Source organism: Syngnathus acus, chromosome 12, assembly GCF_901709675.1.
Source record: "Syngnathus acus chromosome 12, fSynAcu1.2, whole genome shotgun sequence".
Lineage (NCBI taxonomy): Eukaryota > Metazoa > Chordata > Actinopteri > Syngnathiformes > Syngnathidae > Syngnathus > Syngnathus acus.
Genome location: NC_051097.1, coordinates 3,481,874 through 3,506,277, shown reverse-complemented (window position 1 = coordinate 3,506,277; position 24,404 = coordinate 3,481,874). Strand labels below are relative to the sequence as shown.

Sequence of the window (24,404 nt, the reverse complement as noted above, 5' to 3'; positions counted from 1 at the left end):
AGTAGGACAGTTTAATTTTTGGATATAAGTCAAGTGACGAGGGCGCATACCATCAATATCTGTCTGCATTAGTTGACATTTGCGCGACACTAGTAGCTAACTAGTACCCGTGACGTGCTGGATGTCACGGTGACTCCTAATTCAGATGTCAACGAGTGTGTAGTTCTGATTCACTAAGTAGTAATGTCATTCTTCTAGGGCCCCCTCGACACGCGTAGAAGAACGTCTTTAGGCATTATGTCGTTTCACCCATGTGCAAAAATATATTAATTCAAGACATATTTGATCATTTATTCCACATTCTTAATATCAGACTTTTTTTTTTTTTACTATAGTTCCGTCTTTCTATCTGATGTTTAGGTTTTGCTGCCTACCTAATTATGTGGCTGGATGGTTTACCGTCACTACCAGTCTAAATCCGCATTACAATCCACCTTTCTAACCACGCATGATACATTAAAGTCTTTTTTCCCTAAACATACAATATTTAAGTGTTTAATGGCTCATAAGACTTTTTCCAAACGCCCCAGTGGTGTTGCGCAAAGGGCGGAAGGATACGTTCTGACGTCTACTTGCGAAGGCTCCTCCGCAGTGATGGGAGGAGGTGAGCACCGGGTGGAGGAGGCGGACTAGAGGAGGAAGCACTCGACTCTACACTCGGCACCATTATGGCACCTATCGGATTAAAGGCGGTGGTCGGAGAAAGTAAGAATCTGCATTTCATTGTTCCGAATTAGCATTAATGACCTTCTTCGGCGCAAATGTATTTGTTGCTGTTTTTAAGTAACTGGATGCAAGTGGTTATGAAGGATGAGGATGAAGGTGGTGCTGTTGACGTCTCACTGTAAATGCTGTAGTGAAACACAGCAGTGAAAGTGATGGAGGTAACCCGCAGAGTCTCGGTGGTCTTGCTGCGCTCTTGCGGCGGCTATGCGCCAATGTCAATTCGGCATGAACGATCAGCGATGAACCACTGATGACTAATGTAGAAACGCCAATACGTCCATCCTTTCAGATATAACCTGCGTCTAGTCCAGCATTAATATAATCACCGCATAGTTCTGCCTGGATAGTAAGCGACGTACACGATCTTATTATGTTTTGATTGGCTAATAATAACAGCAATCCTAATGTTATTATAATTACCGTGTTATTTGAAATGGATCCCCAGAGGTTAGTGTTTTCGGCAGTGCCTCACCCCTGATGGAGGATGTGGCGCTTGCGTAAATTGCAGCACTGGATACAAGCATCAGACTGCTGCATGTCTTCATGGCGGACGATACCCAAGACTACTAAATTGCCTTTAATGGCCGCAATGCAAGCGATTGCCCGCAATCCGCATGACATGCAAAAAAATACATTTACAAAAAAATCCAAGCATTCTTCACCGCCAGTCCCGATTTATTTATTCACGAGAGGATGTCCCGATAGCTTCTGTGCGTTTCTGGTGCAGGCACAATATGGAGGCGCAGTGTCATTCTCTTCTTGGGCCAGGCCCACTGATGCAAGTATCGGAGGTCTTGCCAGGCCAGGCATGGGATGATTAAAGTCACTTATTTGTAATTGATTTGGGCATTCATTTATTTGCTTGTCCTATTCTTATTCAAGTGCCTTTTCAGGAGGAAAATCAAGATTAGCATAATTAGAAATTATATAATTGAGTTATGATGCTTCAAAGTGAAGATCACATTTTGCACCTTGGAACTATAGTTTTATGACAGCATAATTACAAATTTTTTTATTTAAAAAAATAAATAAATCATGCTCTGTGTTAAAACATATGTAAATTGTCCTTTATGGTGCCGCCTTCCAATTTGCATTACACACGATATTGGACTAATTGCATGCTATTCTATTGAGTGATGAAAATGTGTTCGCCCCTGAATCGTCCAACATTGACTGTGAACTAAAAGTAGTTTATATAATTTCACAAATAATAAGCTTGTAAACAGGTTCATTGTGTAGCCTTCAATTGACTGATATAGAATATACATTTGACACAAATGCAAATGTTATATTTTTGTGTCATCTTTGCAGAGTATTTTATTATATTATATCACTATCAAAATATTGCACAATACACGCAGGGATTCCCTAATGATACTGGACTTGTTCAGTATAAATAACATCAAATAACGTCCTGAGAGAATCTGAGCAAAAACTTCCACAACCCCCAAATTTTTTACTTATTAAGGCTTTGTTACCAGCTCATGTATAATTCTGCATCTAAGTAAAGCCAGGCCCTGAATTCTCAAGTGTTTTTCAGACCATTCTGAACTTGGCACTAGGAAGCAAGTAGTCGCTGGGCCTGGGGTGCAGAGGGTGACACCTGCACTTTGTATAGCTGAGGTGAATGGTGGAGGGGATGAGAGGAGGGAGGGAGGGCCGAAGAACCATCATGGGTCTTTTCTGCAGCAATAGATGTAGAAGCTGGGGATGGGGGATGGGCAGTGTGCAGTGCTTCAGGAAAAGAAGGAAAATGAGGCCAAGTGGCCAATGGCATCACACATATTTATATAGTTATACTTATATATTATATACTTATACATTATATACATATATATTAGTTTGTTGATTGGCAGGAACAAATCATGTGAATTTAGTATCAACAATTACAAAAAAAATATCCTTGCCCTTTGCTGGCCTACTCTCGTAAGCACAAATTCTACGCAGTCACCTAGCTATCCTACTTCTATGGCGATTTGCAGAGCTACCAAGATATTTTTACTCAACCCATGCCTACACAAAATGTGTATAGCCTCTGTGTCGTGGTCATCAAGTTCACAAATTGATTCTGCCATGCATGTTTGGACAGACACATTTAAACATATCTGATTGGAAATGCAGGCAAACAAGAATGGTTTTGGTAAAATACCACGACTGGAACAATCCCCATCACATGATCCCAAATCTCAAAAAAGTCAAGTTTTGGTGTAAAAGATCAGTGAATTGACGCAAGAAAGAATACACGGTGTTGCATGCACTCTAGAATTATAAAGCTGCAAATTGACCTTGGAAACATCACTGAACCACAGCATCATACTCGTCTGGCTTTCGTGTCTGCTGCAGCGCCTGCAGCCCTCGACCCTTTGTGAATCATGAAGCACGCACATGTAGATGTTGACTGTTAATTCACAAACGTGCGCACACACACACACACTCACACACACACACACACACACACATAATTGCTGTGGTTATAGCGCACAAAAACAGTTCTAAAATCAGTTCTAAAATCAGGCTTATACAGCGTACTGTAATTATACGCTGAGGAAGAGTGCTGCGTCAGAGCTGGTAGGCATTCTCTCTCACTTTCTCTCTCTTTCTCTCTCACTTTCTCTCTGTCTCTACACACACACACACACAAGCACACACACCCACACACACAGTTCTACACATGATAATTTGCAGAACATTTCATGAAAAAAAATTACCGAGGTCATAAAAATAACTAACTTGAGTCAGACAAAAGTAATAATAAATCATTATTTAAGGAAAATTAACCAATGAAATTATCAAACGTGGATCAAAGAAAATACAGAGTCAACGATTTTCCACCTTGATGGATATTAAGACGTTCATAGACGCAGAAGCAACAAAACAGGTGGTGGAGTCAAAATCTTTTTTGAAAACACTACTGAGTAGGTCAATGGTGATTGAAAATGTGAATTTGTGACAGTCGAAATCAGTCTTTTTCTCTGTGACTATGAAAACAAATGGCACACGCACCCTACAGAAGTTCTGTATTGAAGAAGAAAGATGAAAAGCCACACTGGGGACACACATAGTACAAAACCTATTCAGACTGAGACAAAATAACCTTGAGCTGTTGATATTTGAACACCTGCAAATTAGCAGGAGCTACGTACATGCTACGAGTGGCTGGTGTTAAATACTGGAACAGAAATCTCTTGTATTATGTCTACAATACAGGCTGGTGCCTGTGCTGCTGATGAGTGCAAATGTTACAAAAACCCTTCAACACTGTTGTCAAACGTTGATACCGAAATACATAAACAATATTGTGGAACGTTGAATAATACATAAACGAGAGGGAGTTGCAGTCTTGACGGCGCACCGAGACAAGAGCAGATCTCATAGTGGCAGGAACAGGCACTTCCCAAGTGTATCATAAGGCATAGATCTTCTAATTTAGGTTCTCAGTGCAATCGACCAGACTATCTCCACTCGACGTTGACCCCCATGGGGTTGCACCTGTAAAAGAGCTGAAAGGAACGAAGTCTGGCGCCCTTGGAAACGAGGGACTTACAGCCTTGGAAAGGAACCTGAGGGCCGAGAGCAGAGAAACCAGAGAGATGATGACAACGCTCCGTCTTGGGATGTCTGAACTCAATAAGAAAATGGTCAAGTTACAGGAGGCCACCATGGGAGACGCTTAGCTGTGTGATTGGTCGGTGCAAGTGCCGCCTGTTGCTGCGGACGATGCCCGGGGTGCCTTCGGGATTATGACTCCAACTCTCTTGAAATTGATTAAACTGTCACAGTTGTACTCAAATCAAACTGTTAAAACACATAACTAAATCAACGTTGCATTGCTGTATTCAAAACAAATTGATATCAATTGTTATGCATACTTCCAGTTTTATGCTGTATTCAAATTTTGTTGTTTCTCTCTTTTTGGGATTATGGTACGTAGTATTATAAGTAGTACCGTATTTTCCGGACTATAAATCACAGTTTCTTTTCATAGTTTGGCCAGGGGTGCGATTTATATTCTGTAGCCACTTAGGTATGTGTGAAATTATTAATACATTATTATATCATTTCACATGTTATTTTCACACTAAACCGCAAGAGGGTGTTCTAGGCTTGTGTTGATAATTATGTTGATGAGTCTGACGTAAGCAACGTGGAAGAGGAAGCGCCGCATCTTCTACCTTTGGTGTTAGCAAAGTTTTTTAAAATTTCATTGGAATTTGTCATTTGAAGTGACACGAATGGTTTGGTAAACTTGTTAGCATGTTATTTATGCTATAGTTATCTGAATAACTCTTCATATGTTATGTCAGGCACGTTCTCAGTTCCTCATTTGTGTTTATGTAACGTTAGCATACCGTACCGTTCAGCCTGTTGTTGCCTCTTCATGCCTGTTCTTGGTGTTGGATTTTGTCAATTAATTTTCCCCCAAAAGTGGGACTTATACTCCGGTGCGATTTAAATATGTCTTTTCCTTCTTTATTATGCATTTTATGGCTTGTGCAACTTGTACTGCAGAGCGACTTATAGAATAACAACAAAACAACAAATAAAACAAACAAAAAATCAGGCATTGCTTTTGAATTGTAGTTCAACAGAAATATTTTTTTAAAAACAAACTCATGAAACAGGGCTGGACAAATATGATAGTACAGCTAAAAAACTGTAAAGGAGGCTCTGTTATGATCTGGCACGGGATGAAGAATCTGGGCAGGGTACAGTGAAATTTAAGACAATCTAGGCATTCCCGAGAGAAATGTCCTGTCAGAAAGCTCGGTCAGTCAGGTGTCAGTCATTTTTTAAAGATGATTGCTAAAAAAAAAAAAGGTGGACATTGTCATGGCCTTTGTTTCTTTTTTGAAGGTTCAAGCGTAAGGATGTATATCCTGTTAAACTGGACAGGACATAGATTCTAAGGCTTTTGTGTGTGTGTGTGTGTTGTGTTTTGGTTGACACAGCTGTTGCACTGTGTTTGATCAGGTTCCTTTCCCTCTGTCAGACTTTCTTATGTTGTCCAAACGACTATCTAGACATACCAATCACATTAATGTTTCCTAATGACATGTTCAGGAGCTTTATGTTCAACTCCATGTGAAAAGAAGTGTTGCGCCTGTTATAATATAATTTGCAGTGATTCTGCACTAACCCAAAAAAGACAATGCTGCAGTGTAATTAAAACACGGGAGTTCAGTAAAACATGGAATTGTGCTACGATCCAGTAGTTTGGAATCAAAATCTGTACCTCATTTACAATATTCCAGTATAGTGACAGTTATGGTCTTGCAGCATTCATAAGAGAGACAATATCAGCAAAGTCCTGTAATGCAGAGCCTGAGGAAATGTCAGCTCAAGAGGAGGAAATGGGAGAGCAAGTGACGGAGGGCCCCTTTGTTTGTGGAAGCGTCTCATCCTGTGGTGCTGGAGCCACTGATTCTTGGAAAACAAGAGACATTTTAAGATAAAAAGTGCCTGGTTTAGTTGTCTGACAGACTTTTTTTTTGCTTTGTGTGCTAACAGAAGAGGTTAAGCCGTACCCTCTGTGTCATTTAGTGAAAGTCATAGTGGGCTAAATTGGGACGATTCCAGATTCCCCTTTCCCACAGGAGGTCAGCTACAGTTCCTGTGACTCACAGGGGTCCGCTGCCCAGAGTCTGCCAAATGCTGTTTTTCCCTTCTTGCACTTTTATCTTTTTGTTGCTGCCAGCCTCTCCACTTGCTCTCAAATGAACCAATAAACTCTCAGAAATGTATCAGATATTGTTGATATATCATTAATGTTGCAAAGGACTTATAGAGTATTATGTTCACATGACAGTAACTCTGTATCCTGTTACAAGACTTGAAATAGATAAATCCCAGTACAACATAGATAGTTAGGAAAGGATCAAGCTCATTGTTGCATTTACCTTTGATACCTGCCATTGGCTTGTGCTGATTAAAAGTCCTTAACTTGTGCATGCTTTCTCGTAATAGTTGTACTACGTTCATTTTGTCTTCCCTTATAGATTATTTTACTGGTTCTTTTATCACAGAGACATTTTTAAGTTGATTTACCTGACATGTTTCGGCGTGTACTTCCGCCTTCATCAGAGTGTGCATGCTGTTATTCTGTGTGCAATTTAGAACAAATAGCATCTACTTATCTTGTTGTATTTACCTCAGTTATTGTATCCACACATCTTTGAATCTGTTTTATAATAAAATAATCAACATGGATTTCATAGCAAGGTGTGTTGTCCATGTAATTTGTACATAGGTCAAATGTATTTCCACACAACAGTACAATATTCAAATTAGATTCTTTTTTATTTTTGTGTTGTAGAAATTATGAATGATGTCATCAAGAAGGTGAAGAAGAAGGGAGAATGGAAGGTGAGAAGCTACTTTAATTACGATACAGTTGCCACAATGAAAAAAACAAAAACAAAGATGAGGCATAGAATGTCCACTGTGACTACTGTGGAAACTCTGTTCTGACTACATTAAACTGTGGTGACCATTGAACATCCGTCCCACATCTAAACAGTGTCCATTCAACATGCACTCTTACTTCCCAACAACCTGTAACACAAAGTTTTTTTTTTATATATCTTTGATGTATTTCATCTCTGTTGTTGTCAATAGTTGCTTGTCTTTATATACCATGCAATTGTTTTCACCCAAAATTGCTGGGATGCGTTCCAGCTCAACTGCTTCCCCAAAGAAGGACAAATGCTATAAAAAAAAAAAAAAAATGGTGGATGGATAGAGTATTGCAGCTGTTTGTACTGTGGGCTGGGCTACATTAAGTATGTATGTTATCTCCTGTTTCCAGGCCCTGATTGTGGACCAGCTCAGCATGAGGATGTTGTCCTCTTGCTGCAAGATGACAGACATCATGACAGAGGGCATCACCAGTAAGTAAAATGGCTTCACCCAACGTATTTCCATTTGAAATTGTACTGTATGTATTTTTTTGCATCTGCAACTGGTATGACAAAGATCCTATGCAATTCATGTAGTTGTGGAGGACATCAACAAGCGCCGAGAGCCTCTTCCCAGCCTCGAGGCCATTTTTCTGATTACACCTACAGAGAAGGTGAGGATGCACATGCTCTCTCTCTCGCTCTCTCTCGCTCTCTCTCTCTCTCTCTCTCTCTCTCTCTCTCTCTCTCTCTCTCTCTCTCTCTCTCTCTCCTCATGGCAATTCTAAACTACACCATGGATTCACAACCCTCTACTTATTTTTCAAAATTATACACACTACATTTTTTTTTTAACTTTCATATCGCAAAAGGTTACAATTTATGTTAATTAATGTATGAACGTTTCATTATATATAGTTTAGGCTACACAACAAACTAATAAATAACTAGGTTAGAAATCGGAGATTAGTAAAAATACTAGCAACAGCTCTATTTTTTAAAAAGTTAAACACATTTCAATTTTAGTACTGGCACATAAAGTCGATGCACACATTTTCTTCACAGGCCAAATAAAATACACTGCGGGCCAAATTCGGCCAGAGTTTGACACCTCTGGTTTAGCCCGTCAGCATAGACCATTGCCTTTTGGCTGCATTTCTCAATACCTCCCTTATGTTTTGTTTTTAACTGAAAGAAATTGCCATGTATCTCTGCCAAAAGTACAGCCCTGCAATCCCATCTGCAGTAATAATAAATAATACTTGTGTAATAGTACAACTGTACTTTCTATCGAAATGAAAAAAAGTAGTTTCATGTTGGCATTTTTTAGGTTTTGGTAGGTTAGGTTTGGGTATTTTTTCAAATGTTTGCTGTACTTATTCCTAGAGGAGAAGCAACATCTATTGAGTAGCGACAGAGTTCTCACAGGTCTTTTTCTTTCCCAGTCTGTCCATACCCTCATCGCTGACTTCAAGGACCCTCATTCAGCAAAATACAAAGCAGCCCATGTTTTCTTCACCGACTGTGAGTATTTGCAAGATGGCCCAATTTATTGGTTTCACAATTTCCAACTTTTTACCATTTTTTAAATTTTATTTATTTATTTTTTTATTTCATTTATTATTTTACTTTTGTTTGTAAGTGTGCTGCTTATTTATTATTATTATCCATATTATTATTGTTTAAATTATTTTTTGGGGTATTTTTTAATTTTTTAATTCCTCTTCATTTGGAACACATTTATAGCCACTAATTAGAGTCAGTGTTAACAGTCTGTTTATATTTGGACTATTACGCTTCTCTGATGATGGTTGATCAGAATAAGAATAAAAAATAACTCCTTTATTGGTCATTTAGTGCTTATTGATTTGTATTTTTGATCTTGCATGATTCAGACTTTAAAATCTGCTAATACAGTCTGTTCCTTGGAAATGACACCAAACATGTATGTGCCACAAACGAGGCAGGGCAGCCAAATGTAACACAAGAAAGCTTTATTGATATTGGGGGGGGCTGGGGGGAAGCAGAGATGTGGTCGAGTACCGGCAAAACCGTGGGAGCCTACAAATTATGTTGATATGGGTGATTCAATAATTTGCGTTACTGCTTGGAATGTTCAGGTACAGTAGTTGAAAAACCCAGAGTGCCGTATTCCTAAAACATTCTTACAGTTGTGTTCCTCTCCTCACCAGCTTGTCCCGACCCTCTATTCAATGAGCTGGTGAAGAGCCGTGCTTCCAAAACCATCAAGACACTGACAGAGATCAACATCGCCTTCTTGCCCTATGAATCTCAGGTAATCATAGTCATTTCATTCGATTTCAAAAATGGATGAAAACAAAATCCAAAGTGGTTTATTCAAATCCCTCTAAGTCTTGATATTTCTCAATGAATGTTCAATTCTCTTGGTTGGACGCTCTCGTTCGAGTGACCGCGCAGAGAGGAAGTTAGAAATATTTGGAGGGGTGGACCTTCAGCAATGTCAATATTTCTTATGGTGCTGACGTCCAAGTTTCAATAAAAACACAAGCATGTGGGAAAAAAAGGTGAAACAGCCGAGTCTTGGCCACGCCCACCAACATCCAATCATTCAATGCTAGGTAGTAGACCTCCCTGATTCAGCCTGTAAATCTACAAGAAGGCAAAGATTTCACAAAAAAAGTGTCACGGGCGGGAATGGACATTGATACATACATATAGCTGTGTATCACCTGAATATATGACAACCAACTTTGGTGCTCTGTTAATTTAACAGAACAAAAGGGGCCCAATGACTTACCCATGGGGGTCCTCGCATACCATATGATTAGATTCAAAATTTCCAATGGTCACAAAATTTCTCACTGAGTAAGATCTGAACCATTATAGGGCTATGCCATTTAGTCCTACCCTATTTTCCAACCTGTCCAACATATATTCGATGTACATATATTATGTGTAATCAATTCTACCCAACAACCTAATTCCCCCACAACATTTATTTGGTATTCATCCATCTCATCTGGATGTTTTTTCTTGACCCACAATGCTCTCCTGTCTACTGTAATTAGTTCGGAGTCAGTGATTTTCTGCTCCAGGCAAACTGCCGCTTAGCCACACCTACATGCCCATGCATAGTCCCCTTTTGGATAAGGCAAGAGCCACACAGCAAGTGTTTGCCAATTGTAGCAGGGCTATCATGGAGACCCTTCTGTGATGCAGAAGCACGGTCATGTGACTGTGCGCAGATGGGATAGGAGACTGCAGGGATGGTTATTGACTAAGGGGAGGAGAAGAGAAAAAACACAAGCGCAGAAAGGAAATTAGGCAAGGACACGAGAGATGGGAGAGGAATAAAGGTCGGCTGGAAAGAGACAAACACCGACAAGAAACAAGGCGGAAGGATTGTCAAAATGGCAGGAGCTGATATTGTCTGAGTTGTGTTGTTATCTGTGCACAGGTGTACTCTCTGGACAATGCTGATGCTTTCCACAGTTTCTACAGCCCTCATAAGAGCCAGCTGAAGAACCCTGTGATGGAGAGGCTGGCTGAGCAACTGGCCACACTGTGTGCCACACTGAAGGAGTATCCTGCTGTCAGATACAGAGGGTGAGCACAAGGGGACACTGCTAAATGGCCTTGGAACGGAGTCATGTTAGTTTTCATTTTATGTCTTGGTGAGACAACGAGCTACTCACATTAATGTTTTGTTGTGAGGCGATTGTAAAATAATTAGACTAAAAAAATTTGGATGTCATGGAAAAGTTTGTTTTCCACAACTCCGTTCAAAAAGTTAAACTGTCATATATTATAGGTTCAGGTTCCACAATTGAAACCGTTTCAAGGCTCAATTTGTATATTATTCACCAAATTTTGGCTTTCACCTGATGAAATCCACAAAAACAGGAATTCAAAAAATTTGAATCCACAATTTAAACAGTTTCAAGGCTCAATTTGTATATTATTATTATTCACAAAAGTTTGGCTTTCACCTGATAAAATCCACAAAAACAGGAATTCCAAAAATTTGAATCCTGTGAAGAAATCAGAAAGTACTTCTCAGTTATTGCAGGAGAAGAAAAGAAATTAGGAACACACCAATTCAATCAAAATGTTGTATTTTCAAAACGATATGTTCACCTTTGTTACTTGGTTGTGGTACAGATAGATGGATATACACACACACACATGCACTCACTCACTCACACGCACACACACGCACACACACACACACACACACACACACACACACACACACACACACACACACACACACACACACACACGGTATCTGTGGGATTATATTTCTGTCTGTCAATATATCAGGGACTACAAAGACAACGCAACCCTGGCTCAGCTTGTTCAGGATAAACTGGATGCCTACAAGGCTGATGACCCCACCATGGGAGAGGTGAGTCTTCCCTCTACCTTTGTCCAAATTTGTATCTTTGAGGTATACTACCCTCCAGTGAGGTAATTTTCTGTTTTCTCCTTCAACCAAGTATTTATTAATCATTCTATGTCTATGTTTTAATTGATATCTCATGTTTGTACCTGCAGGGTCCAGACAAGGCACGCTCTCAACTTATCATCCTGGACAGGGCCTTTGACCCCGTCTCACCTGTCCTGCATGAGCTCACTTTCCAGGCTATGGGCTATGACTTGCTGCCTATTGAAAACGACGTCTACAAGTACACAGAAATAATCGCTTTTTAGATGCAATCAAAGGCATCACACATTTTCCTTTCTGCTTTTGTCCAGGTATGACACAAGTGGTATGGGAGACTCTCGTGAGAAAGAGGTTCTTCTGCATGAAGACGATGACCTGTGGGTGAGCCTGAGACACAAACACATTGCAGAGGTGTCTCAGTGAGTACTTTTCTTATTCATCCATCCTCTCAGTGTTTGTAATGCTGTGTCCACGATCACACTGAATCAACATTATGTTTTTTTTTGTTTTTTTGTTTTTTTTGGACATAAAGGGAAGTGACACGCCAGCTGAAGGAGTTTTCCTCCAGCAAGAGAATGAACACTGGAGAGAAGGTAACATGAATCGTTCATTTATTCAAGAACCAGGACTTGAACGACAGCTCTCGGTTCCCCTTGAATTTGATTTGTTTAGCATAGCAAGATATTTTGGACAATTTTAAGAAACAGTGAGACGAATTTTTTATTTTTTTTTACTATGTATACATTTACACTTTTAAATTCCAAGAGAGAGATGGTGTTCCAATACTTGTCTCAGTTGTATAAATACTGTACTGTATAATAAAACGGATTAGTTAATTTGTGATTAGCAACCATTGATCTTGCTGTTCGTTCAACAGACCACAATGAGGGATTTGTCCCAGATGTTGAAGAAAATGCCTCAATATCAAAAGGAACTCAGCAAGGTGTGGTTATGTTACAATGGGTGATTTTATTCATGTTGTCCTTGTTTATGTGGGAATGCTAACTATGTGTTGCGATTTCCAGTATTCCACTCACCTGCAGCTTGCTGAAGACTGCATGAAGCATTACCAAGGAACAGTCGACAAGTTGTGCCGTGTGGAACAGGTGAAGAGGGAGCAATGTTTTCACACATTAAAATAAAACAAAAATGATCATTGTACATTGCAACATTTCTTTCCCTTAAGTATTAGTTTTATTCAGTTAACACACCTGATTGGTTAGAATAATCCTCAGGTTGAGTGAGATTTGTGGTTTCTATCTTGACAGTGGAGCCTCCTCATTGTACCGTATTATGTATTCTGTGGACTGGTGGGATCACATTGCATTATTTTTTCAAGAGGGTGAAGAACAAAAAATAGACACCTGGACACACAAACATGTTGAGTTGTGTGTTGTAGGACCTTGCGATGGGCACGGATGCTGAGGGAGAGAAGATCAAAGATCCCATGAGGGCCATCGTGCCCATTCTGCTGGATGCCAATGTCAGCACATATGACAAGATCCGCATCATCCTGCTCTACATCTTCCTCAAGAATGGTATGAAGAACACAACACAGTTTATATTTCCTATAGTATTATTAATGATTACAGTATCCTGATGATTTTATTTAGATACATACACAGAATTTTTTTTTTTCTTTGCAAACATCCCTTACCAGGCCTGACACCTAGGGCCAGTATCCTAATTGTCAGGAGAACCCAAGCTGAGGGAAGCAGGGAGGCATAGACTGCAGTCTCAAAACTAATTTATGTTCCAAAACAAAAAGGCATAGTACTCCTCACTAGGACAAATGGAAATAAAAAATGGCCAAAGTCCAACAAATAACCCATGGACAAACAAAACAAAATCTATTCAAAAGCAAATCATGACAACAACCAAAGTGTAATGGCGTCTTCCTTGGCTCAAATACCCAAAAGCGATCATAACTGCTCCCCTGTCCGTATGTCATAAAGTAAAAACTACTCATGACAGACATATTGTGCGCAAGGTGATTTCATGTCATGTGTAAAATGTATGTGTCTCCATAGGCATCACGGAGGAGAACCTGAACAAGCTCATTCAGCATGCACAGATTCCCCCTGAAGACAGTGAAATCATCACCAACATGGCGCATCTGGGAGTCCCCATTGTCACAGACGTAACTCTCTCAACTCTCTTCTTATGACTCCTCTTTTTGATCATACTCTTTAATTCGAATTCTAGGAACAAAAAACATGCAAATACTGTGCCATATACAGCATGTTATGTAAATACGTAAATGAAACATGAAAGTATAAAGTACACAGGGATAAAACATTTTTTACAACTGGACATAAAATACTGTACACGATGATAGATAACAGATAGATGGTATGTTGTTTCCTATTGCAAGCAGTATTAGCTCATTAGATATAGTGGTGTTACAATTTTTCACAATTTTTCTTTCATTCAGTCAACCCTCCGTCGAGGCAAGAAATTGGACAGGAAGGAACGGGTCAGTGAGCAGACCTACCAATTGTCGCGTTGGACACCACTGGTCAAGGACATTATGGAGGTGCGTTTACAAGTCCGGAATAACTTCAGAATGCGTGGTTTTGATTTTGATTGGGGCACTGGTTAGCACGTCCGCCTCACAGTTAGGAGGGTGCGGGTTCGATTCCACCTCCGGCCCTCCCAGTGTGGAGTTTGGTTTTCTCTGGGCACTCCGGTTTCCTCCCACATCCCAAAAAACATGCTTGGTAGGCGATTGAGCACTCCAAATTGTCCCTAGGTGTGAGACAATACAATAAAAATACAAAAAAGTGTTTAAAAACAATAAAGTGTATAAAACTACAATAGAGGTTCATAAAAGTCTTGTACGAATATTGTAACAATACATTTACTCTTATTTATTTTCTTTATTTTCTTATTTATTTAAATAAAGAAGAATGTTTATGAAAATCAGTTTGACTGTAAAATGTTTACAAAAAAACACATATACAGTGTTTAAATATACAATAACGGTTCATAAAAGTCTTTCATGGATATTGTAACGATATATTTTCTCTACATCGCGGATTTTCACCTATCGCAGGTTGTCTTGGAACCAATTATCCGCGGTAAACGAGTGATTACTGTTTTTATTTGAGTGGATTTATTAATTGAAAAGTATTTGTCTTTTTGTCCCTCTGTAGGATGCTATTGATGATAAGCTGGATACTAAGCACTACCCCTACATCTCCACTCGGTCCTCTGCCTCTTTCAGCACCACTGCTGTCAGGTACACACACTCCCTCACGCACACACACACAATGACTGGTTCTAACAAATCAATTGTAATTATGGATAGGAGATGAGGCCCAGAGCAATATTTGAAAAGTCACTAAGTGATGATGAGTTGTGGAAATGTCCCACATTTGTGACTGGAGAGTGACACTACCCAAATTTCTGTAAATGTTTTGTTTGTAAGGAATAACACAGAGGAAACAAACATAACTGAAAACTTGATAAACTTACTAATGTCAAATTTATTTATGCATGTATGCACGTATGTATGTCTGTATTTTCTTTTTTCTTTCTTTCTTTCTTTCTTTCTTTCTTTCTTTCTTTCTTTCTGTCTTTCGTCTGTCTGTCTGTCTGTCTGCCTGCCTGCCTGCCTGCCTGCCTGCCTGCCTGCCTGCCTGCCTGTCTCTCTTTATTGTCTCTCACTTTATTGATTGATTGGTTGATTGATTGGTTGACTGGAGTGTTCAACCTTTCCTATTAGACATTATTAAATTCTACAAGTGAACATAATGTTCTCTTGGGGTTGTGAATACTGGACCAGTAAGAACCAAGAAACTCATTTGCACTTGAGGTGACATGCTTGTGTTTCCTGGCAGTGCTCGATATGGACACTGGCACAAGAACAAAACACCTGGAGAATACCGCACCGGCCCAAGGGTTATGGTCTTCATCATTGGGGGAGCGTCCTTCAGTGAGATGCGCTGTGCCTACGAGGTCACACAGGCTAATGGGAAGTGGGAAGCCATCATTGGTGAGTAGTGCAAATGGGGAGGTCAGGGGCTAAAGAAGAACCCGGCCTCACGTGTAGGTCATGGACATGACTCTTGTGATGTTAAACCACACTGTTCACAATATTTTAGATTTTAAAAGGCAAACAGTGGGAAATGTGGATTATCCTCTTTCCAAAATCCAAATTTTCAAATGTAATTATGTATGAAGAAATGTGAAATCCTGTTCCACCACCAACTGACCTATATAAGCATCCAACAGTTACAACTACAAACTTCTTAAACCTGCCATTAATATCCAACCTACAAATGAATGGATATTTTCAGTATCGCTATTCGTAGCCTCCATTACTGTCACGATGTAACCAAATAATTCAAGCAGCGTCTTTGTATCCTCTTCTTTCCTGTGCATCACCACTCAACTAAACTGTTAGAACCAGAATCAGAACCACTCAAATCATCTCATTGCTCTGTACAAGATATTTTGAAAGTGAAATAAGTCTATCAGAATATAAGAGTTCTTATATTATGAAGTTTATAAGCAACTAAGCCCTAAAAATCGTACCTCTTTGTCTTATCTGACTGCAAAACAAGATTGAGTTAAATGTAAGCTGCATTGGCTGCAATTAGTTGGTCCTTGACAGACACGTAAAAAAATATTTATTTATTATCTAATGATTATTATGATTTATTGAAGCATATTCCTCATTCAGGAATTATTTTATTCCTCATTTTGAGGCTACCTCAAATCTTTAAACAATGTATATTTATATTCTGTACACATTGTGTATATAATCAACAAATACAATAACCCAAGTGCTTCCCGAATGTGCGTACCAAGTTATACTATGTACCTACTTCGATTTAATATTTAAGGCACTTTAAAACACAATACAAAAAAGCCTTTAAACACACTTGGCGTTTTATATCATTTGCATGTCAACGTTTGGAGAAGAAACATATTGTTAGTCATACTATCGATGTGATTGCGACCGAAACTCTGTGGAACATAGGCAAGTCAGCAAATGTGGACATGTCGACTGCTCAGGATTCATCATTTTTGAACATTTATGAATCTTAATCGAATTGTCACGTGTCGCTTCGTGATCAATTTAACAATCAATCAAATAAGGCACACATCTTGCTGCCAGGAATTTTTTTTTTAAAAGAAGCTCCTCAACTCATTTCGCCACCAAGATGCGCCCAAAAATTCACAAATGGGTGATTTCACAAATGTACGGAGCGTCATTGTACTGTATACTGCATACAGTCTCCAAAGCCCCGCCCCCAACACCCCAAATGAAGTTCTTCATTCCATGAGGCTAGTTGTGGAATAGAAAAGAACTAACCCATAAAATATAGCACAAAGAGGTAGTATTTGACACTAAGCATGATAGACACATTTTCAATGTTAACTGATGTTTTAAATGTGAATCAAGATGCCATCACACATGCTTGGGAAGTACTCAACAATTATGCTATAATCATATCTTATAGTGCAGGGGTGTCCAGCTCGGGTCCTTGAGGGCCACTGTCCCGTGTGTTTTAGATGTTTCCATCCTCCAACACATCTGATTCAAATGATCAGCTCCCTGCAAGCTCTTCAGGATTGCACCGTTCTGGGGCTTGACCAGTGGGAACAAAAAAAAAAAGAAAATGTTGCCTTTGATGATGCCCATCTGTCACTAAAATTGAAGTACAGTCCAATTAAAATATTAAAATAAGTATGTTTGCTTACAGTTTAATTTAAGCAATGAGCAAGCGGTATAGTAAATTTGAAAAACTATTACTGACCAGTGGGAACAAAAAAAATGAAAATGTTGCCTTTGATGATGTCCATCTCTCACTAAAATTGAAGTACAGTACAATTAAAATATTAAAATAAGTATGTTTGCGTACAGTTTAATTGCACTAAAATAAGTATCTTTGCTTACAGTTTAATTTAAGCAATGAGCAAGCGCTATAGTAAATTTTAAAAACTATTCCTGACAATCATACTGGTAAGAATGTCAGATGTGTAGTTATTCATTTGTGCCATTGCACTACAGTTTTCAAATATATATATAGTAACTCCAGAATTCAGACTAACGAGCCCAATAAAGTGTTTGTTTTCTGTGTTGTGCCTTCCGTTATATAGCCCTGAATGTTACACTCCGTTGGACTGTTGATTTGCTGTCTTAATGCTTCTCTGTGCTGCTCTCTTCTATGTTCCTGTTTTGCTGTGCTTCAACTCTTGTCTTTCAAAACTTCTGTTTCCCTGCATCACACTTGTGTGCCAATGTAATGTATTTATGTCCCTGTTTGTGTGTTCTGTGAACGGTTAAGTGAGTGTGTATGTGTTTTGTTGGTTATTTAAAAAAAAAAAAAAAGGTTTGTTGGTGAGTGGATGAGGGCCTTGGCATGTGTTGAAAGACGAGTGGTGAAGCCACCTCTGTTCCTCCTACAGGTTCCACCCACATGCTCACCCCCAACAAATTCTTATCGGACCTGCAGCACCCCGACTTCCGAGAGTCCACTAGGGTGTCCTTTGAGGACGCAGACGCCTCAGACGAGTGAGGCAGAGACAGATTGGGAGGGAGGGAGAGAGAAATCACACAGAAAAAAGTAAAGGCAGCCACTCAAGAAGCCCTTTCTGAACTTTTAACAGCACAAGGGCTTCCTTGTTCTTCTTTTTAATCATCCAGTAGTGTTTTTTTTTTTTTCTACCTCCACCACCTCTTCCTCTTCGTGACCCTCAGGGATGGGTACATCGTGGCCTTTTCTCAGTGCATGGGCCTCTCTATCAGGGTCAATAGCCACAAAGTCAGCAAAAATCTTTGTTTGCAAACATCTGTGCTCATACAGTTACCTGCAAACATCTGTGCTCATACAGTTACCACTCTCTCTCTCTCCCTGCATCATATATTTAAAATACAACTCTATCAAATATATGTTTTGAAATCTGAGAATGGCATGTCTGTCATCACTCTGTCATCACTCACTCTGTGGCAAAGAAAACAGTGTAGGAGAAATGTGAATTAAACTTTTGCTAATTTACTGTATAAAATCGGCCTAAAAAGAATCCGTACAAGTCAGGCCCTATACAAAACACATTGTATTTGTATCTGACAATGTAAGAATGAAACTGAGCAATATCATCAGGCAGAATTTGTGGATGTCATTTTGGTTCTGAATATTACATTCTGTATCGGATCTGAACTTTGAGTCAAAAGGTCCCTCCTGCAGTAAACATGCAATAGTTAATTAGACACCACGCATGTACTTCAGGGAGTGTGACGAAACTAGAACCACACAAAAATTTGCTCTGCACAGATGCTATATAAAGATAAAATTATGTGCTGAAGAGCGCCCATGCTTGAGTAGGTTGTCCAAGCCCCATCCCTGCTGCCTCCTCCTATCATCTCCGCTGGGTGGATTAAATCGCCCCTCGATGGTATAAAGGCTCACCGTTAACCGCTCACTTCAGATTTAATCTGCCCCAAGTTCCATCTTTAATATCACTTTTTTTACTGTCTGTTTATTTTTCTAATAAGCTCTCGGCCAACAACAATCACTTTGATTTCTTTCAGGACATGTTTGACGTTTATTGAAGGAGAATCGTCTTTCTCCCTTGACGTTGTGTTGTGTTGTACAATCATCACATGCTCACATAGCCACGGATTGTCAGCAGAGATCGCTGATATGTATTACTAATTTGGTGAGGAGGAAACTAGATTTGCATTTTTCTTTTCTACATTATCTGTATGTGTATAATGCATCTCTGCTGACACAGTGTGGCTCTGTAGCATTACTCCACTTGATATGCTTTAGCAACCTAACAACTATGATACAAATAGCTGCCATTGATGCCAGGTGCTGCATAGGCCAAAAATAGCCTTTACCTCCCCCCGCACTAGAAACTCATGAGAAAAAAAAATTCACACAGTCTGTCATAGCAACAGTCCGAGCGAGGGACTGCATAGCGTTAGCATTTCCAGTTGTGAGATACATCTGTGGACAAAATTGTTGGTTTCTCTCTGTTAATGAAAGTGGTAAAGGAAATAACTTGCACCTGACAAAAGTAAAAATACTGCACATGAAAATGAACAAAGAAAAATCTGGCAAAAAATGGACAAAAATGATAGTACCCCCAACTATATTTTGTTGGACAATCTTGAGGCAATCACTGCAGTCGAACAATTTTTGGAACTTTCAGTGGGACTTTTGCACCGCCAAGGAGATAATTTGTTCCACTCTTCAAACTACTCCACTTGTCTTAAGTTTGAAGGGCGCATGTTTCAGTTTCATCCACAGATGTTCAATAGGATTTAGATTGAGGTTCAAAAAAGGCCACATAAGAAGAGTCCAACGTTTTGCTCTTCACCATTCTTTGGCATGTTTTGTGTCGTTATCCTGTTACGAGACAAACGAACTGCGACTGAGCCCGAGCGTTCTGGCACAGCGCAGCACATTTCTCTCTGGAATAAGTCATTTTCAAATAATTTTCAAGTACCATTTTCGAGTACCATCATTCTTGTCCAGGCCTGTTTAATGTGTTTATAATAATTCTACTGAACCAAAATACAAAAGTAATGTCCAATTATTATTAGCTAATTTACATTAAAATTTGTATTTATTCTTGTCGGATTCAAGAAATTTTTATGACCACTTTAGTTTTTTTAGTTTTTTAACAGAGACCAATTGTTCCAGTTTTGAGCTTTCTTTCATGCTCATATATTTACTTTTACTCTCACACAGATATACATATATGATTACTTTTATTCTGCGCGTGAAGGTTTTTGGTTTTAGTCAGCGTTTCCTTTGGTGAATTTAAAAAAAAAAAAATCTTTTTAATGTGTGTGGATGCGTGTGCGCGTGTACGAGTGTGTGCGTGTTTGCTTCCACAAATGTTTGCGAGAGAGACATTTTAAGGTTATTTTTGGCCTCTACAGCACCTCATCCCACTCGCCTTTAGACTTTCCAAGGCACCAAAGTGATGACCTTTATTTGAAGTTTGCAAACTAAAGTTCTTTAAATAAAACTGATTGGTAGACAACAAAGGTAAACACTTTATCCCATTGTTTTGACATTGTATTTATGTAAATATTATACTGACATGACATGCATCCTTGGAAGGGGTCTTAAATAATATTCTCATTCCCATGTCAATAACCATCTCTCTAAAGAAAATATTGTCACAGCACATCATTCTCATCCCAAATGTAGCCGCTAAAGCGATATCACTTCCGAACAAATTTTTATTTGTGGTTTCGCAAGTCAGCAGTATGTTCCCTCCGGCACATACTGTATTGTACATATTCAACACACAAAAACGGCCATCGCCTACTTAAAGTATTTGTGTTTGTTATGTGCTTTTGGTGTAGATTTAGCCATGTGCAAGAAATCAGTATTGTAGTTAATTTTTAATTAGTCGAAGCGTTGTTTGTTTCTAGGGCACAAAGCAGCATGTGTGAGATACAATTAATCCACTTTGACACAGTGTGACAAACCAACAAAAATTGGACGGTGCTTTTTTTAATTTTAGTAATTTTCTGGAATTCATACAAATAATTGACAGTTAAAGTGGAAGAATCATGTCATGCAGCTCTGGAGTGGAAACAAACAACACAAGTTCAAATGTTGTGTATTGTGAGGAGTAAATCAAATTTCAAAAGAAAGAACTTTGGAAACAATTATTTGGGGAAAATGCTAATTAGGCTGAACCAAATTTGCCAAGATATTTGCTTTACTCCACTCCTGCACTTGCCAAGTTAAAACAAAACTAACAAACAAAACATCAATCAAACAAAAAAAATGTTAAATGTGTCTTCAGCTGTCTTGAAATTTCATCTTACATCATCAACGTTTAATTCTCATGTACTCCAATTGAAACCGATGAAGACCTTAAAGCGACAATGTATTATTTCTCACCTTCAAATAATTTAAAAATCATTTTGATGCTACACTTTCTTGCGATGAGTACGTATAATTTATGTCATTGCTTTAGCAACCCCAGAATCGGAACCTTGGTGGACCAGCCTGGGCACCTTCTCCTTTCTTAGCACTAATGCTAACATATAACTTTAGTGTAGATCTATATGAATTAGTTTCAGTATCTTGTGACCACAGTGGGCAAAAATAAATACGCCACCTGCCACGACTGTAGACTAAAATTATTTTTATTGTTAATTATTTCATCTGTTCAAGTAATGTGTTTGTTAACGCTTAGTTAAACATAAAAACAGTAAGGCGGTATTTTTCTATTGGCTGGTCAGCACTGCAAATGAGAATCTTCTCAACTAGATACCGGTAACTTGGATAAATGAAGGTTAAATAATAAAAAGAATAGAAACTTTAGGATAATACAGTATGTAGTAACAAGGGTGTAATGTGAAAGTCTCCCTTTTTCAACATTCCTACATGTAAAAAAATACACGTTAACCAATGTTAATAGTAAGATACCTACTGTAACTTTAACAAGTAATTGTGAGGGATAAGCAACAAGGCTCGCTGCAAATAGCAAACATCCATGAGTACTCGACTCACACCCGCCAAAACAAAGTCTTCGGATACATGACAGCAAATCCCTACTTTTGTCCAAATGAAGCTCCTCAACTAATACTTCAAAATACAAGAGTTACTTGGCACCAAGATGCCACAAGATGGCACCAAATTCATACTTATTATTATTTTAGTCTGAGCAGAAAGGAGCAAATAGCTGAATTTGCCAATGCTGAAACCAAATATGTAAGAGTTGACGAGAAATGTTTTTTTTTTTTATCTTCGCTTCTGACACCTTTTGTTGAAGCTTGTCCTTCTTTGGAATAAGCAAAATACTTCCGTTTCAAATCAATCCTTTGAAATGCGTTGAACTGTGAGACATCGTGATGGTGATGACGGTTAAACTGCAACTTTAAATTGCATTAACCCAAAAGTACATTCTGAATCGTTAGTTATTATCCATTTGACAGATGCGAAAAGCAGTTGTAAGAATAATGCAATGAAGGATCAACGTCAATAACCGCAGCGACTTTACATGCAGCAGTAGAGTAGTTCTTCCATTGCAAGAGCTGAAAACACATTTTTCCTCTGTGCCTGTGTTCAAACTCATATCTAACTGCAGGCATTTTGTGTGTTTGTATGTGCCCTCAGGATCGACCAACATCTTTACCCCTACCAGCCTGCTGGAGCAGCTCAAGGCTATGAACAAACCAGATGAGGAAGTGACAAGTTAAAAATCCCCTCCCACCCATCAGCCAATCTCTCTCCTCCTTACTTTTCCCTTTACATCAGCCATTCCTTTTTTGTGTGCACATCTTGCTTGAGAATACATTTTAAAAAGTCATCTAAGATGACCCCAAAAATATATGTTTCAGCAAAAGAGTAAGTATTCTCATGTTTTGCAAAGTATGCAACAAAAGAACCTGATATAAAGATCTAGAAAATATGGCCATTCAAAAGGGAACATACCAAAATGTAATACCGTGTGCTATAAAACATGCTAGAATATGTCAAACAAAATCTATCCTTGGTCGCCTTGGGTCACCTGCTTTGTGTCAGTGTAGTGAAAGCGGGTGGAGGAAGGGTGTGCCGCTTGTAAAATATAGCATATCAATCAACATGCAATACATATAAAAATATATTTAACCAGAGAGGAGTCGCCCCCGCTGCCCATTTGAGATGTTTGTATCAAGTAGCATGCTTGGACTTGTCTGGACTGTTAACTGTGTTTGTACACTGTGTGGATGTTTTTGGGAGCTAGCTTTCCCCTCAAAGATGTTGTGTTTGGATACTCTACTGAAAGACCGTTCCACTTTGAAAACTTCTACTAAAGCATCCACCACCCAGCCCGAGACTCGGCGCATTAGTTCAGACTATGCAAATTCACCACATGAATACTTTTGCCGTCATGTTCGGTTAGCGCTGTCGTAGCGCTCTCACAGAGGATTTTAAGTGAGAATTGGGAGGTTTTGAATCCTAGATGAGTGTCGTTTGACTGAGAGCTAATAATGGACAAAACTAAAATGGAGTATATGATACTAAATGCTTCTGAAAGCTCTGTCTGTTGGTGATTTTGAAGAGAATCATTCATTCCTTTCCGACTGGAAAGTCAAAAGTATTTGAAGCATCCCACCCAATGTAATGTTTTCATGTTAAATGAATCTTTCAAAAGGCTTCTTGTATTTCAGTATTGTATCCCGTCAGTCTTATTATTGCTTAGTAGTGATGTTTCATTGGATCATGCACTGTGTAGTGTTGTAACGCCATATGTTGCTGTTTAGCGTCTCACTGTTGACTGGTGATGTTTCGGACTGTGAAGTAGTGCTAACGTTCCTTTATTAATTCCAATAGGATGCCGCTGTATTTGCAATGTTCTAGCTGTAGCTATTAGTTGGAAAACAAATGGGGGAAAAAAAGAAATATATACATTTTCTTTGCCTGATTTTTCCTTTGGTGCAATGTAAATCTTCTCCAATGATGAATGGCTTTGCAAGACTTAAAAAACAAACAAATAAACAAAGCATTCCTTTCCTCCATCCCTTTCCTCTCCTCCAACCAAACAAGTTGAATATTGCACTATAACAAGTTTTCCGTGCTGCAAACGCTTACTTTTTTTATTTATTTGCTGTTCGGTAGAATTAACTGCTTGAGTTCTTTTGGAATTTATCTGAGAAAAATATCAGCACATTAGTCTGTCCTTAAACTGTTTAACTTATTGGGAATGTATGTTTGCGAGTGGTGAAGCACAAACAAAACTTCCATGTGTAACATAGTATATGTGCTAAGGCTGTTGAATAAATTGGCTTCCAGTACGTTTAAGACTCTAACTTATTGGTCATATTTGTTGAATGAACAGTGCAGTCTTGATCACACAATAAGTATATACGATTGGATATTTAA

General features: G+C 38.9%; 1 protein-coding gene across 2 annotated transcripts; it reads left to right on the top strand.

Moving 5' to 3' along the window:
• Positions 1–576: 576 nt before the first annotated feature.
• stxbp1a (syntaxin binding protein 1a) lies at positions 577–24,323 on the top strand. Of its 2 annotated transcripts, XM_037266408.1 has the most exons (20): positions 577–705; positions 7,040–7,089; positions 7,532–7,613; positions 7,719–7,795; positions 8,567–8,645; positions 9,314–9,417; positions 10,561–10,709; positions 11,427–11,511; positions 11,661–11,791; positions 11,862–11,969; positions 12,083–12,143; positions 12,428–12,493; positions 12,576–12,656; positions 12,950–13,088; positions 13,581–13,690; positions 13,985–14,086; positions 14,706–14,791; positions 15,393–15,547; positions 17,971–18,128; positions 22,656–24,323. In XM_037266408.1, exons 1-19 carry the CDS (start codon positions 669–671, stop codon positions 18,078–18,080), a joined length of 1,812 nt encoding a protein of 603 aa, XP_037122303.1. In that variant the 5' UTR covers positions 577–668; the 3' UTR covers positions 18,081–18,128; positions 22,656–24,323. The 2 variants fall into 2 exon arrangements, with proteins under 2 accessions (XP_037122303.1, XP_037122304.1); XM_037266409.1 differs by lacking the exon at positions 17,971–18,128.
• Positions 24,324–24,404: the final 81 nt, after the last annotated feature.